Raw genomic sequence first — 17,284 nt, forward strand, 5'->3', positions numbered from 1 at the left:
CCCCCCCCCCCCCCCCCCCCCACCAGCCCTGAACCTCCCTCCAATTTAAAAAAAGGGGGAGAAAAAACCGAGGACAGCACACAAAATACACTGAGGGTACTTTGCTAAGGGGAGTAAGTGCACTTCACTGAAACGTTGGTTCCCTGATGTTGGTGGTAATGCACAGCAGCTGGAGTCTGAAATGCCGGAGCGCCAGTGATCCGTGTCGAGGCGGGAAAGGACACGGCGTGATTATCAGACGAGGGGGGGGGGTTGGGGGGCGGCGCTGGGAGGTGATTGAGTGAGGTGTTCTCCAGTCCTTTCCTGTGGAGATATTTGACCACTGGATCAAGCAGCGGCTCAGCAATGGATTAGCTCCTCCAGACAGCCCTCATTGTGTATGCCAGGCAGCAGAGTGCTGGTGGACAGGCTGATTGAACAAATGTATATATGAATAGCTAAAGTATATGTATATATATTTTCCATATATATATATGCATATATATATTATGTACATATATATATGTACATAATGTATACATATAGACTTGTGTACAAGATCTCCTACAAAAGGAGGACCTACTTGTGCTCTCCTCCGTTCATACTCAACATACAACAACCCGGGGAATTACACTATCCAACAAGCGAGGTATCATTTACCATTCTCAAAATATATTTTCAGACCCGAAGGACCGGGGGAAGAGTCGGACGTATTTAAAGGAGAAAGCCTGCGGTAATCCATCCAGAAGGAGGGCAGAGTGCCTTGTCTGCCTCAAAGCTCCTTAAGCTAATGGTCTATACCGACGAGCTCATCCACCGAGTGTTTTTAGATGCTCATTTGTGCCGGATGCCATCCTGTGCAATGATGACTCAGTTATTAGTTACCCAGCCACGCTTTCCTGATGCAGGCACTCTGCTTTCATATGTTTGGGGTACACTGCATGAATAGGTGGATTGCTTGTGGTTGCTTGACTTGTGTATTGGGTATATTATATTTGAATTATCTTTTGTTTTTGTATTACTATTTGGCATAGTGCACCTTAGATGTAAAGGTGCTTGTACTAGATCAAGTAAGATCCAGTTAAGGATCTATCGTTTACATGACAATTTCAGAGTATGGAAGGATTATTATTATTGCTCTAATACTTGTGTGGGCAAGCCAACATTTCTGGTAATCTGGTGTCTTATAATTACATTCTGACAAGATTTTCTGCACCTAACACCTCACCTAATACAACGATGACATTTTGGAAATGTCACAATGTCATGTGGATTGTAATGTTGATTATAACCTGGGACACGATCAGTAGCGGCGTCTCGATGACGCAGGGGAGAGAGCTGTTGGGGATCTGAACCCAACGTGGGTTCAAGGAGCGCCGAGACAGCTCTCTATGGAATGCTCATTTAATAATAACGATTATTCATGAATTATTTTATATAAATTATAAATTAATAATAATAATCCACAATTCAGGTATGATATACATAGTCATATTTATAGTCACAAAATTGAGTTGTCGTTCTTCATACTACTAAATAAAATTTGGAAGCTTATAGTGGAGTTAATAAGCCATAAATTGCCAGGCCAATGTGTATAAGTCAGAAAATCCCTCAGTTCAATGTCGATTCCCAATGGGCGTTATCAACGGCCGCAAACTGCGAAGCCTCTGGACACAAATGAATCTCTGGACCGAGAACCAATCCACAGAGAAATGCAATGTCTGCTGAGAAATGAACAGACACATCAGCTGCAGCCATCTTGTTTGTTTTTGAAAACACTCTGTACAGTCATCATATCAGAACCGCCCCATTCTAGATTAGCCGGTGTGTCAGGCCAAGCAGGCCCGGTCTGCTGGTGAATGTGTCTGAGCAGGAGGGGGGCCAGATACACAGGCCAGAGCACATGAGCCTGCAGATTTGTCTGGTTCACAGGCTAGGAATGAATAGGATATGTGCAACGTACCACTTTGAGATATCTATCCCTAGATTTAGCAATGAGGTGCCACTGAGATGGAACCCTTTATAATGAATGTGGAAGTGGGTTTCAAAACGAATAAGGTCCAATAATTACATTATTATAATGCTACACATATAATAACCATTTAGATGTCGTAAATCCTAGTTCTAAAGGTGCCGTTTTCTTTAGACACTGCTGAAGCAGGAATTCCTTTGCCAGGTGATATTTGGTAATTAGCAGCTCCCATTCAGTCATGCACTAATTACCTCCTGTCCAAAGAGCAGGCTTTATCTTCACTCACAGAGGACGACCAGGAAAGAGATAGAGGTTTGGGTGTGTGTTTTTCGGTATGTTAGAGTCTCCTCTTGAGGCAAGGTATCAAACCCCTTTTTCTCTTTTCATTCTTTCTTTGTTCTCGTTCTCGTTCTCTAAATCTTTTATTGCTCAATATTCTCAATCATTTTTCGCTGTTTTTAGATTTTCCTCATTCTCTCCGTAGTGTTATTATCTATGCCATATAGGAGGAACTCAAAGGAAATCAAAAAAATTCATGTGATTTTTATGGTACCATGGATAGCAGCCCAGGCCGGACTTGAACCCAGGTCTCCCAGGCTGATAACCAATAACTCTCTCCACCACGGACATGCCTTATTTGATCTGGCAGCAAGTTCTAATTAACATTACAATTAGCAGGACATCATCTTATAAGGTTTACTTCGAGAAATCCCTTTGGAGGGTCTTAAACCCGGGTCTCCAGAAGTGATAACCAACAGCTCTTTCTGCTGCTGCACCACCAGGAAAAAGTCAATGACATGGTCGGAGGTTATAATTGTCATTACAATTCAAGTCAACATCATTTTTCCTTGGAGAGCGGCAAAGGCAGACTTTTGAGGTGAGGGTTGATTTCCTCCAACTCTCTCCACTGCGCCACCGAAAAGCCTGGTTTGTCATGGTCAAAGGTTATAATTGGCGTTCTAATTAGCACAACATTATTCCAATCCTAAAAATTATTTTTACGTTTGGTTTCCATGGAGATATCCCTCGTTGAGTTGTATCAAAACTGATACCCGATAACACTCTCCACTGCACCACAAAGACATGGTTGGATGTTATAATTGTCTTTAGGAATCAAATTCATTTATTATGTTTCCAAAACTATCTTGCCAACTTTCCGAGGACCCTCCAAGAGCCGCAAAGGGCCCAAGGGTGCATGTTCTCATAATAGGACCCCGGGGGGGATCTCAGTTGGGAAACAACCCCAGGAAGGGGCCCTTAAGGCTACCGGGGATGGGCTGAATACGGGTCATATTTCAAGGTTCCTGAAAATGTAATTTGTTTATTTTTCGCTCTTTAAGAATAATGCACAGCTCTAGTTGTTACTATATAATTACGATGATTATGATTATTTTCTGTTTCAGTAGTATTCCAACTTTCAATCAGTCACCAAGCGCACCACACTGGTAATTATGACATAACATCGGCTGTCACATTGTAATCACATTTGAACTTTGGGATATCACCGACGGCTGACGAGCCTGCACGCATGTTACAACAACCTAGCGACACTGAGTAACTCTGCGACACTCGCACACTTTGTCACACTTGATCTCCCTAATATAGTTATTCATGATTAAAAATTGTCAATTACCTGTGCGAGCACTTCCATGGGCGCTCCAGCACATTGAGTTACATGCGACAAGCTGATTATTTCCTCGGCTGCTCCCTCCCAAGTAGTCCTCCGCCAGGAGCAACAACAGGCGTTTGTGGGATTTGGAAGCAAACATAATGGTGTTATGCTAATGCAGCGATATTGCCGGATTGACATTTCTACTGATTGGGATTAGTGCTCTGATCCATTCCCGCCACCCACGCTCGAGAAGGGTCTCTCTGCCACCGCAAACGTGCTCTTAACAGTGCCAGTGTCTGCCAGTGATTTGTGGTTTGACTCAAGTGTGCTGCTTTCAAAGCACTTTTTGTTTGTTTTCTTTGGGTAATTACACCATGCCCCGAGCTGTCTGCTGCTGCTTCCTGTAGGCATGCAAAGCCAGCCACCATACTTTGAGCTCCAACATTTCCTTATTGATAATTGTGCAGGGGTTGAATCCTATACCTGAGAAAGAAAATCCGTAGAAAATCTATCTGAAACTTTCAAAGAAAATTATGGCTTGGATCTCTGCTATTAGTAATCACCCAGATTGGACTGGTTTATGTTGAGAGCATGTGGACAAAGAATAAATCCATTTAAATGTGTGAATATTTTTTTTATTATCTATTTATTCATTATTCGTCCCTGAACATCTCATTCACTGCCATTGGTTTGTGTACGTTTAGCAAACCTGCAGAAGATTAACATCATGAATAACGAAGGACAACATAAAGTTTACATTCGATTGCAAGGGACTTAGTATTTGTTTATCTTGCCGTGTGGTTGTCCATGTTGTCCAGTGCATCTGTCTGGTTGGAGTCATCAGCATTCAGAGCTATGAATGCTATCCTAGCTGAAGGGAGGTCAGTTAGGGAGACACCTAGCATCTAATGACTTGTTCAATAGCATGTCCAAATGCAGTGCATGCAATAAGTAAAATGCTTCACTTCTATGGGCGATTCATGGTCTTCAGTCATCTGACATTTGAGTCTTTGGACTAATCTAATTGTCTTTTGAGCTGGAAGAACTGTATGAGAAAGTACACAAACAAGACCAAGGGCGAGGTTGGATGCCGGGATTCGGGGAGGAGGAGGTGCTCACCATCCCAAAAGGGAGCGCCACTAGACCGATCTTTTCATCCACCGTTGACCGATGCCTTTCTCTGCCCTTCTCCACAGGTGTACGCAAGTTTGTCATGGACGGGGAACACCTGGAGCTGAGAGGCATCACCAAAGAGCAGTCAGGATCATACGAGTGCATGGCCTCCAATGACATCTCCACCCCTGATACCAGGACCGTGCAGGTCGTCGTCAACTGTGAGGACCTGACAGACACACAGAAACACACCAGTCCATACAGTACATACATTATGTTATTGTCCTAGGCTGGACGCACACACAGACACACACACACACAAACACATACAGACTCAGACACACACACACACACACACACCTTGTTCCTTTGACAGGATAAAGGTAATAATGATATAACCGTCTCTGCCAGTTGTCTCACACCAATGAAAGATGGTGAAAAGCCATAAAAAGTTAGACATTTTGCAGAGATTACACTTTTTTGTAACCCATTTTTATCCCAACAGACCCTCCGTCCATCTCCAAGGCCCGGACCACCGGCACACCCGTGGGACAGAAGGGCATTCTCCAATGCGAAGCCTCCGCGGTTCCCAGACCAGACTTTGAGTGGTACAAAGAAGACCGCAGGCGAGTGGCTCTTGGTCCAGACGTTTCCACTCAGGGTCATTAGTCTCCATCAGCCATAAAGACACCCGTGTCCAGGCAACGTACAGCATATGGAAGAGCCAATCAAATTCAACAAATGGAAAAATGGCGGATATTCCTGAGCCCTTATTGGATGACGGGGATCAGGGGGTGGGGAGTCGGGGACGTAGCACCACAAAGGACTCTCCATTTCAAAGCTCATTCGTCTTGTGTGTTTTTGGTTCCTCATCGTTGGCAAAATGGAGCACTTACGGGGATGGGCTCTCACTCTTCTCAAAGTCAAATTAGGTGCAAAACAGCAATTTTGCACGGAATTAGGAAAAAGAACCCCAAAAAGAAAAAGAAGGGAAAAAAGTTATTATTTATCCCCCAGTGGAATTGATTGGGCGCGTTGCTGCGGGGGCTGGGGAAGATGGAGTATAATAGGCTTTTTGAATGAAGACCATGAGCTGAAGGATGAGCTGAGCAGGGACCCCTAGGTGGTGGGATGATACAGTATGTACATGGGGCATGTCACTGAGGGAAATGGCGCTTGACGCTGACAGCCGTACCGTTAGTCTCCGAGACAACCACACACAACTCAGGAAACTAAGGGGAAAAAAACAATGTTTTTCCCACATTTGCATTCAAAAGCAGGGAATAATCAAATGGTTAGAGGGAAATGAAGACGGAAACAGTGTCGCAACCTTTTGCGAACCACATATATTCAGTTATGTAATTTATTTTTTTTTCAGGGATTTTTTTGCTGTTCGTTTTATTTGATTGAATTTCACATTTTAATTTTTGGATTTTAGTACATCTAATTTCCGTTCATTTTATTGATTTTTATTGAATTTCACATATTTATTCATGTAGATTTTAGTGAATGTCATTTCCATGACTTTAAAGCTTACAATGAAGACAAAAAGAAGGGCTCATGCCTGTACCAGTGTCAGATGTGTGGTAGGCGTTATGTAATATGCACAATAATATTCCTGTCCATACACAGTACATGACCTCATACACATATAAATATTCCATACATGTGACCTTCTATACATATACAGATACAACCTCAGACGCCCAGTACTAATCCAACCTGGATCACAACAACAAATATTCAAAGAAACACTGGACAGACTTTGACATCTTAAAACACCAGTCTTGTCTGTTTTTCCTGCAGGGTTTTCAATGGGTTGAACAGGAGTGTGTGTGACCACAAGAGCCCAGTACACATAATTTATGGATTACCACAACGGAAATTCAGAGAATCATGGGAAACAAATGTAGATATCTCAGAACGTCCCTCTCATCTGTTTGTCCTGCAGGCTTTTCAACGGGCTGAACGGCGTGAAGATAGAGAACCAGGGGAAAATATCCATGCTTGTGTTCTTCAACGTCTCAGAAGAAGATTACGGGAACTACACGTGTGTGGCCATGAACAAGATGGGGATCACCAACGCCAGCATAATCCTATATGGTAAGGGGATTCACTCACTTAGCTTTGAATTCAAACCACCAACCAGGTATTATATTCAGAAGTTGTTGCGAAGACGACAGCACAGTGCCTCAATCTGACCACGTAGGTGATACGCCAAGCAGCGACCCCTGGGTTCGATTCCCGTGAAGGCGGAGAAATATGTGCGAAAGAGATGGACAACAGGGTCTAGGAGTGTAAAACAACGATAACATACCACAGGGGGATGGATCTACACATTTCTGTAGAAAGACTTATTGGGATACATGGACGTGGTTTGAATTTACTTCCTCAACGTCCAGAATGCCATAGCTTCATTCAGCGGGCAGCGTCACCGCTATGTGTGTACGTTAATTGGTTCCCTCTAAAATATGTAGCCAGGAGGCAACATGGCTACATATTGCCTCCTGGCTACAGAGCTTGAGGAGAAACGGACTGAAATGACATATGCAATAGTTTTCATGGAATATGTTTTTCCGATGCTTAACGGCCACCTAGATAGCCTGTTAATAACATTATGCAAAGTAAATGACAGATGAATGAAGTACCATCACGTAAGAAATTAATGTATTAATGTATAAATGTTATCATGGTGAACATTTACTCGGATGGGAATTAAAAATTCTCAATGAGTCAATTATAGCCCACGCGGTTGGCATAGTAACCCATGAGGGAACGCTTTTGCTCCGCAGGACCAGGTGCCATGCATGATGTCAATGGCGCTGCTCTGTCGCCCTACTGCGCCCAAAGCCTGGCTCTGACCGTCACCTTATTGCACCTCCTCAAGTTCTGATGTGAGTCACGGCCACCCTCCCTCCCTCCAGACTAACGGTCGAATACGAAGATGAACAGAAAGCCCAGAAACAGCAGTGGTCCTCCCTTGGAAGTGTGTGTGTTGGGGTATGTGTGTGTATGTGTGTATGTTTGTGTGTATCTGGGTGTGTGGACGTGTGTGTGTGTACGTAGTGTGTGTGTGTGTGTGTGTGTGTGTGTGTGTGTGTGTGTGTGTGTGTGTGGACGTGTATGTGTACGTGTGTGTGTGTGTGTGTGTGTGTGTGTGTGTGTGTGTGTGTGTGTGTGTGTGTGTGTGTGTGTGTTTGTCCTGGTTTTACACCGGGCTATGAACTCCACCACCAGATGAAGGGGTGCCCCACAGTGGAGGAGGAGGGAATCATTCCGTGCACTGAAGAGATGATGGTAGGGCCGCTGGCCTAAGAGTCCCCACCTCACCCCAACCCCCCGTCCCCCCCGCTCCCCTCTTTCGTATGTAAAATGGGAAAAACTAAAACATTAATGTAAATGTTGATAGTTGACAGTTTTTTGCCCAATATTGGAGTGTACATTAAGATAATTAGTGTGTCACGTCTTGTTCAATCTCTGTATGATTTTTTTTAAGTAAATGAACATAAAAAGGAAAAAAATGCTATGTGATTGGTGAATTTTACTGTATTTTTACAGTTGTATGCAACACAAAATGAAAGCATTCTATATGAACTCAATGTTCTGCATAAAATAATATTACTATTATTTCTCAGGCAAAGCCCTACATCATGGTACATAATACATTTTGAGAATCTTTATTTCTGTATGCGTGCGTGTGCGTCTGTGTGTGTGTGTGCGCGTAGAATGTACAAATGTGTACAGTGGATTCCAGCCTTTGTTTTAAAAATGATACTGTATTTAAACCTGGTATGTTTTAACACCAACTGTTAGAAAGCAGCTATCCGTAAGTATTTATGTAACATAAGTGTCATACATGATCGACTCTCAAGTCCAAATATGGCAACCATAAACCATGACGCTGTAGCTTAAGTTCACTTTGCAGATACTTGGCAAGGAAAAAGCAACAAGGACAACATAGCATCTTTTCAACGAAGGTCGTTGTTCTGTCCTCTGGAGGTCACAGGGTATGGGCAACGATGCAACACCATTCACAGCTCTAGCTTAAAAGCCAAAGCCTCTTTGAGGTCATTGAGGATTAAAGTTTGGAGAATAGAGGGTACGGGACATCGGCAGTCTGTCCAACATAAAAGGCTTCTTGTTTTGGGAATTGAATCATCACAGATTAGCTGTGATCTGCAATACGGGACCTTGCACGAAACAAAACGCTTGATGCAGGCCTTAGCCAAACATAAAATGTAAGTACGACATGCTTTATAGCTCATACTCGCTAGTTAGTTCGCTATATTTACCCACAGAACAAAAAATCGATTGACCTTTTTAAATCAGCTTTTCATTTTTCTATTCCACCCGGGGAGGGTTAAATGTACGTCACCTATGACACCTATGTTGCATGAATACCTCAGGAATGTACCTCAAGAAATGCATCAAAGTGGATGAATTTGTAGCTGACATGAAGCTTTTGTTTAGGCATGTGGTGTTTGGCAGGTATTTGGCTTGGCCCCCAATGGACGCTCTACACCAAAATGTTCACACTGCAGGTCTAACGCGTTAACTTAACTCTGGGTTTGTTCCTCTGAGCGTAACGCCGTCAGTACAAGTACATGGTCCATGCTGGTCCATTGGTTAACCTGATTGAGAAACGCCAGATTAAATGTTGTTAGCTACATCTTCACTGTGCTATGACAAACATGCTACACAGGTCCATTCTAAACTGCAGGAACTGCTGTAACGTTTTGTTGAGCGATTGCTTTTAGAAACAGTCGTAGTGAGGGTGTGTGTTGCTTATCGCTGTTGTTGGAGATCCCTCCCGCAAAAGTGTGTATGCATGGCTGTAAAGAGAGCTTTCTTTGTGGAAAAAAAATTGTGGAAAACCTTTGACAGAATTGCCATGCTTTCATAACCCAAAATAAAGCATTCTGATTATGTTGCCCGGTTAATGTTTGGTAGAAATGTAAACTAACACAAATTACAACCAGAGCATTTGGGTGAATTCATTTCTGATCTCTGGCATCTGGCCTCTGGCTGAATGTTTTTAGAAAATATGAGTCCCAGTGCTACTTTCAGTCTCCTACTCAGACGTAGAGTCATTCAGCAAACCAACCTTGTTTTGTAAGGGTGGATGACCCGCGTCAAGCAAGTCTCAAGTCTCGGACAGTTTCACAAACAATTATCACAAGTGAACAAAGGTTGGTCAACTATAACGCTGCTGCTAAATCCACGTACTCTGGGCCGCCACGCACACAACAACCTTCTTTAAAGGGAATCTTCAACAATGGAGGGCGACGCTGTTAGAATGACACCAGAGTGCGGTCCTTTTTAGGCGGTATTACTTTGGCTGCCTCAGTTGATATATGCAGACATTTCCAGCAAAGAGTATAACATACACATACAGCACAAGCGACTTGATGATTTGATGATGCACTGTAATTGACTGTATACTTAGGGTAGGAAGAAGTTTAGACAGCGGAGGATAGAGGGCAGTAAGGGGGAGAGTTGCTGTTTTGATGAGTGTTTGTGAAGTTGGTGAAGCAGCCAGTGGTAAAATTCGTGGAAAGATGTAAAATAACATGTGAGGGGAAGTAGAAAACATAAAAAAACAGCTAATACTCTTATTGTTCCAAAAAATATACCCCGTTAAAACCATATACAATCACGTATATTGATGTCAATAAGCCTTAGCCACATTCTTTATTTGAATTCCCTATTAAAAAAAAGTTGTATTTTTGCATATGATGCCTTGAAGGAAAAAGTATTAGCACAGTCTAATGGCTTTTCTAAAAATTTAAGGTTGTTCTTGCTGTATTCCTTAATTAAATAATATTGTTAACATGTTCAATCCATAATCCTGGGAGAAATATGCACAACACTCCTCGTCTCATGTGAGCTTACGACGTATGACCGCACTGACTGCTGCATTGTTCAACTGTTTGGTACATGTTTTTGGTACAATGTTGGGGAAAAAAACATTGTTAAATATGAATCAATGGTCATCGAGTTGGAAATGATTACTGTTGTGGAATGGAATAATTGTATCATTTGATTGCAGATAATTGTCCATAAAATGTTAAAACTGGGATTTCATTGCAATTATTTGTTGTGTGATCAACCCTTGCTCCACTCATGGAAACGTTCTGAGCGATGTTTAGGTTGGATGTTATTGTTTACAAATGTTTCCGATTTAGATATGGATTGAGTCAGTTCAATTCCAATATGGCAGAGCCAGACTCCCTGTAATATTGATGAATAAATATATTAGCACTGGGTAATGAACATAAAAGGTTAAACTACACTATACTGCACGTAGTGATATTGCTAAGGGCAAAAAAAAAAATTGAATTGTTATTTTACAAATGATGGGTTATTTGCACAGAACATGGCAACATTGTATTCATATCTCTTCATCGTTAGCAATAAAAATATATAGATGGTCCCATTCCAGATATTATACAGCAAACTTAATCCCAACTGCTGCTTGAGGTAGTAGTAAAAAAGACATTCAACAACAATAAACGCTCCCTTCATGACAAGAGTCGACAGACTATTTAGCCTAATTGGGTTACTGCACAATGCAGCAGACAGAATGACTAGCAAGGGAAATGTTCCATTTGTGTTTCATGACAAACCTGAAGTGCTGTGACAATCTGCCTCAGGGCTGAACACGGAACATCACGGCCAGCCATCTAGCCAAATACTATTGGTCTCTTGCTACACTGACGTTGGAAGGGAGAGATTAAGCAGTACAAAAAGTTGTATTTCTCTAATTTCTCTCTCAGCATAACAGATCAAAACATTATATGGGACAGCTGCCTTGAGTTTGGTTTCAACTTGTTCAACTGCTCACTTTTTTTTTTATATATAGTTTGTGCTAAAATTAAATATTGAAAAGCTCTATAAATACGTTCAACATGCTACACTCATTTAGTGGTGTGGGATTATGGTCAAAGCTGGCCCTCACATATTTCAAGGCAAGGCACAACATAGACCATGCAGCTGAAGTAAGCCTTGGATATGCCTCATAAAATGATGATCAGGCCATGTGTATAGAATCAGAAGCAGGATGGTGGTTGAGTTCCAAAATAGGATTTGGGTTGCTGATTGTTTTTTTTGTTTTTTTTGTTCCCTTATACCACATGTAGACCATATTGCTTGTCAATAGGAAAACACATATTCTTAAGGTGGCATTGATTGCACCTGCACCGGAAACTTTTGTGCTAGCCTACTTGAGTTGTATGAAGTTCGGTTTCAATGCGGGACCTGGCTTGAGAATAATTTTTGACTGTATTGCATAAAAATCAAAGCCAAGAGCTAACACTGCAGTAGCTTATAATCAGATGTCTTTTTTTCTTCTTCAGCATTCTTATTAAATCCTTTTGAAAGCATAATCCACCGGCACGAATGGGTTTCTATTCATTAGAATATCCCTGTAACAAAGCAAGAAAGCAGGCGCGGCTCCGCCCCATTCTGTATTTGTTACCGGCCCAGGCTCCATGCCGTCTCCCAGCATAAGTTTCACTATAACATTTTTAGCAATGCTGTAACCAAGATTAGCGTATATCTATTGAGAGAATGGGTTCAAATCCACAGTGATGGTGGCCTACATCCGGGACGTCTCTAGAGACAGTGTAGAAGGGACCACCGTGGAGAAGGACAAGACATCTGGGGAGGAGGGGATGACGATAACGCAAGAGCTGCGAGAGGGACAGTGCCGAGGAAGTACAGAGGAATACAGCTGGGTGTGATGGGAGAAGGAATCTGAAAGGCATCAGATACGCGCCATACGACAGGTAGGCAGCGGTCTGATACAGGATGGGGGAGGGGGAAGAATGATGACAGGAGGATGAGATGATGAACGAGGAAGAGGCAGCTTGTTGTAATTGGCTGTCTGGTGCCCATGATAATTGTTCGATTTCCCAAAGTCCTCTACCATGAACTAAATTAGATTGAACTTTATGAGGGACTGTCAGGACTCAATAACACAGCAATTAAGATGGCATTTAAGGTTTAATATTAAAAACGAATGACATTAAAATGACTTTGCTGTTCTACATTCAAGTCATGTATATATTGGCTTAGAGGGATCGAAAATACTGGAGTTTATTTAATGATTTTAATTTGTTCAATTTAACAGTGTCTTGTTAAATAATAGGCAAATTGAAAGATTATCTCTCTTTGCCATTGACAAATAAATTGCAATTATATTAATAAAATCTTCTGGTGAATATTGACATTCTTGACATGGAAATGTGAAAGCTTATTTTATATATTCATAACATATTTCGCCTGAGTAAGTTATCTTTGCTTTTCCTCAATATTCTGTATTCTGAATAGGCGTGTAGCCTATTCTCGACAGAATATAGAGTGTAGCCTTTCTCGAGTTAAATCACTTTTATAAGTATGTTTTTTGATAATGTCCAATATTTGTCAGGGCTGATATATCTGCAATTGCTATCACCCACAGTTGTGATTCTAACCAAAGATTTTAAAATTATTTGTGACCACTTTCTACAGAATAAATAATCTTTTGTTTGACCACAAAATATCTAATAATAGGAACTCGTGCTACTGCCACCTTGCACATGGTTTGTTATTTATTTTTTTAACTCAAAAAGTTTGGAGAGAAATCAAAATGACAATTGAAATCAAACACTGAGCTTTACCAAAAGTCTAAATAATAATTTCAAGGCAGTGTGTGGCCGCGACACAGTGTTCACAAGGCACATTGATTTTGAGGATTTGTCAAGCCTCTTGAGAAGGTTTAGCAGAGGGAATATAATACTGCTTGGGTGCTCATTGAAAAACACAAGGTCATCTGGAAACCTTTCACAAAATAAAGACATTTGTTTAAGAAACTTAACAAATGTAATACACAATTGAAAATGTGATGTTATTATGAAGGGGTGGTAATGATCACATATCTACTACAGTATTGTAATCCTAAATCCAGGGACCAGAGTGGGCCTTAACCAGGTTAGGTTATAGCAGAACCATACAAATGTGGTCCCAGTATAGCTGCCTTGTTGTTGATTCTTTGAGTCAGCCCTGAGGTATGGCTTGCTACAGGGGTCATGTATAGAAAAGCCATAATCTCCAAAAAACAGATCACATCCCACAGGCTCACAGAGGGTCTGCTATATCTTAGGATAACAATATGCAGTCATTTGATTAGGCGCATATTTTAAAATACCCCAGAAACGGAACTACTCAAGCGGATACACAGAGCGGATACCATGGCATAATTTAATTCACTGAGAGAATAATGACTTTGTCGCCGGCCTTTCCTTTCCAACTTTTGTACTTTTTAACAGGCTTTTTTGTGCTTGTAAGCGGATATCAGACTATGCAGGATTACCAAACCACAAAGCCAGACAAAAGCATTTTGTAAGAGAATCTCCAGGAGGCCAAATCCAGCAGATGCCACCCCACTTCCTGTGACTCACCAGGAGAAGGATATATTGACTGGATAGAGAACACGAGACACATGCGGCTTTGGCAGAGACAACTGGCTAATTCATTCCATCCCACTTCTAATGACAACCCACCAGACCATTCTGAACAGACGCGTTAAGTAGCCCAGCTCACTGAACCCTGGCTCATCTACAGACTCTCGGACGTCATCTGGACATCTCCTCAGCCCCACATCCTTTCAGGGTCAACGCGCTAGCCTATTTTCTCGACTTTCCTACTGTTGACTTTCGTTAAGCAAGAAAATAGCCTTGAGTCTTTGTTTCACACCCCCATCTCGGTCCAGTTTGTTTTCCCACCCCTTGGAAGGGAGGGGAGGGGGTTTCTTGTTAATATTCCAGGGGATCTTGGGATGATGGAGGCCTTTCAGCCTGGGCCTGGACCAAGTGGCTTCCGCTGTCAAGTGAGCTCTGCGTCTTCTGTGGTGCAGGGAAGTAGATCACCCTACTGATAGCTAGCCAAGTGGGCAGTCGCTCCTTGCCAGCATGTCCTTGTCTTTGCCAGCGCCATCCCTGTAGCCTCTCCCCCGTGGGTGCCGGCGCCATTGGACAACACACGTAAGCCTCTCTGCTATCTTCGGCTATTCCAGGCCCCACCATGGCTACCTCTATCTGCCTGACTCCAGGAAGGGCTTGTCCAAGCACGTTCCCTGATGGTGTTTGAATACATGGTGGGTTTTTTTCCTTTTTGTAAGTAGACATGAAGGCTGTTGAACCAGTTGGTTAGAGACACTAAAAAGGAGGATATCTTTGTTTGCAGCTGCTGCTGATGCCTCTCTATACCTCATTTTTCCTGAAAATATATTCTCTCTATACCTCCTTCACATAAAAGTATCCCAAAATATATGCACTCCATCATTTTTCACTACCTCATTTTTCTAGATTTTTTATTCTCTCCATCATTTTTCACCGCCTCCTTTTTCTAGATTTTTTATTCTCTCCATCAATTTTCCATACCTCCTTTTCTCAATTTTTTTATTCTCTCCATTTTTCTTTTCCCTTATTTTTCTCAAATTCTTATCCAGCCAATCAGATCGCTCGAAAAAAATTGAATGTTACAACCTGGCTCAACGATGTGCAACAACACGAGGGCGGCCTCCATAGACTTGAATTGAACACACAATGTTTAATAAAGGATATAGAATGCAATACTGAAATGTGCTTGTCAGTAGATCAGTATGTCTGCAGTGTGTGCATGCATTTGGAGGAGTGTATGTGAGGAAATAAAGTGCTAAAACAAAACACAAATGATTCAAAATGTCCGTCTGCATCCAGGGAGGGACTGCTTTTTAGGCTCTTGAGCCAAGCCTGATCAGGTGAGTTAGTACTCGCAAAGGGGTGTGGCTCCGCCCAAACGCTCCCTGTACAGAATACACACAACACAAACAACAAAAAACAGAGGCAACCCTGTGGCCATCACTCCCCAAAAGACAGGATCTCATAGACAGAATATAAACAGAATCCAAAGGAATAAAGGGCACAAACTCATGTACCTATATTATATATCCATAAAAATGATGGAGAGCATATATTTTTGGGAAAAAAGGAGGCATTGAAAATGGAGAGAAAAGTCGATCGATAAAAGGAGGTATAAGAATAAAAAATCCTGAAAAGTATGTACGTATAGAAAAAAGATGGAGGGTATATTTATTTTTGGGGGAAAAGGAGGTATAGAAAAATGAGGGAGAGAATAAAAAATCGAGAAAAGGAGGTATAGAAAAAATATGGTTTTTTTTCTAAATAAGGTATAAAAATGTATGGACAGAATATATTTTTAGGAAAAAGGAGGTGCAGAAAAATGTGAAAGAGAATATGTTTTGGGAAAAGGATGTATAGAAAAATTATGGAGAGAAGGAATTTTTGGGGGGAAACGGAGAGATAGAAAAGTGGAGCAAATAAAAGATAGAGAAAGGGCGGTCTAGAAAAATGATGGAGCGAATAAAGAAATCAAGAAAAAGGGAGGGATAGAAAAATGATGGAGAGAATAAAAATACCAAAGAAATTAGGTATGGAAAAATGATAGAAAAAATAATAAATTGAAAATCCATATTAAGGTTTGCAGTTCAATTGAGTCAAACACACCTTTAAACAACATGACTCCCCAGTATCAGCCACTCCATCCCAAGCATCCTTTGTGCCTAGGAGCAATTTAAGAGGAGGAGAAACAGACTGCAATAGATGATGCTGTTGGTTGCAAAGAGTTACACACAGCATCCTCCTTGAAGGATGACCAAGTTGTATTAAATATATTTGATATTATATTGATATGCATGTTTTCAATGTTCTCAAAAGACTCATCACCCCACCATCAACCTTATCCCCCCACAAACCAACTCATTACCCTATCAACCAACTTTCCCTACCAACCAACTCTTCCAAAGACTGTCTTAGCCGCTCTTTATTCATATCCAATTGATCTCTTTCCAACTGAAACAGCGACAGCTCCTTTTGCTACTCAACTGTTAGAACTACAGATGGAGATACAAACTCAACCGCAGTATTGCTCTGCACTGTGGCTGGCAAACCACCACTTTCAATTAAAGCAGCCCTCAATCCCTCTTTAACTGTTTATCCCCAATGTCAACCTCATAATGTTCCACACGCTTTAAGAGTTGGTCTCTTTTGCAACTATTCAAAATTGCCTCAGAGAGAAACTGAACAAAACTACAGATAGGAGCCATACCAAAACACTTTTGATTACTGGGATGCAAATAGAACTTCAATAACTGCCTATCCAAAATGGAATAATCTCAACCATAGTCTTCATGTAGCTTGCAGTGGGTATTTATGAACTGAAAACCAGCGAAAAGAGATCGGCAAGCAGGCAACCCCCAAGATCCGACGGGCTCCCCAGACAAATGTCCAAAAACAATTTACCCTTACCATGTCGCCACAGCACCAAAAGCATAAAGAAAAATAAATTATAATTCACGCAACCCAAAGGGGAAACACAACTGAAGCCAAAGGGGGAAAGTTCAAATTCAGACATGTGCTCACCAGTCAATCAACTCTGTTAACCTGGCCTCAGCAGATTACATAACCGAAACACACAAACTCAATCATAAACATGTACTACTAACCCACAATAATAAACCAAAAAAGAGCTTTAAATATACCAATTAGTGCACAAATGAAGTGATAGCA

General features: G+C 41.6%; 1 protein-coding gene across 2 annotated transcripts in view; it reads left to right on the plus strand.

Annotated features, from left to right (window-relative positions):
- Positions 1-11,980, plus strand: part of opcml (opioid binding protein/cell adhesion molecule-like) — a 157,803-nt gene extending 145,823 nt beyond the window's left edge. For both annotated transcript variants that reach the window (XM_030362332.1, XM_030362331.1), the window contains 4 exons: positions 4,760-4,897; positions 5,182-5,302; positions 6,628-6,779; positions 7,469-11,980. In XM_030362332.1, the coding sequence (XP_030218192.1) occupies positions 4,760-4,897; positions 5,182-5,302; positions 6,628-6,779; positions 7,469-7,569 (512 nt within the window). In that variant the 3' untranslated portion in view covers positions 7,570-11,980. The remainder of the gene's footprint in view (positions 1-4,759; positions 4,898-5,181; positions 5,303-6,627; positions 6,780-7,468) is intronic.
- Positions 11,981-17,284: the final 5,304 nt, after the last annotated feature.

This window comes from Gadus morhua, chromosome 7, assembly GCF_902167405.1.
Source record: "Gadus morhua chromosome 7, gadMor3.0, whole genome shotgun sequence".
NCBI lineage: Eukaryota > Metazoa > Chordata > Actinopteri > Gadiformes > Gadidae > Gadus > Gadus morhua.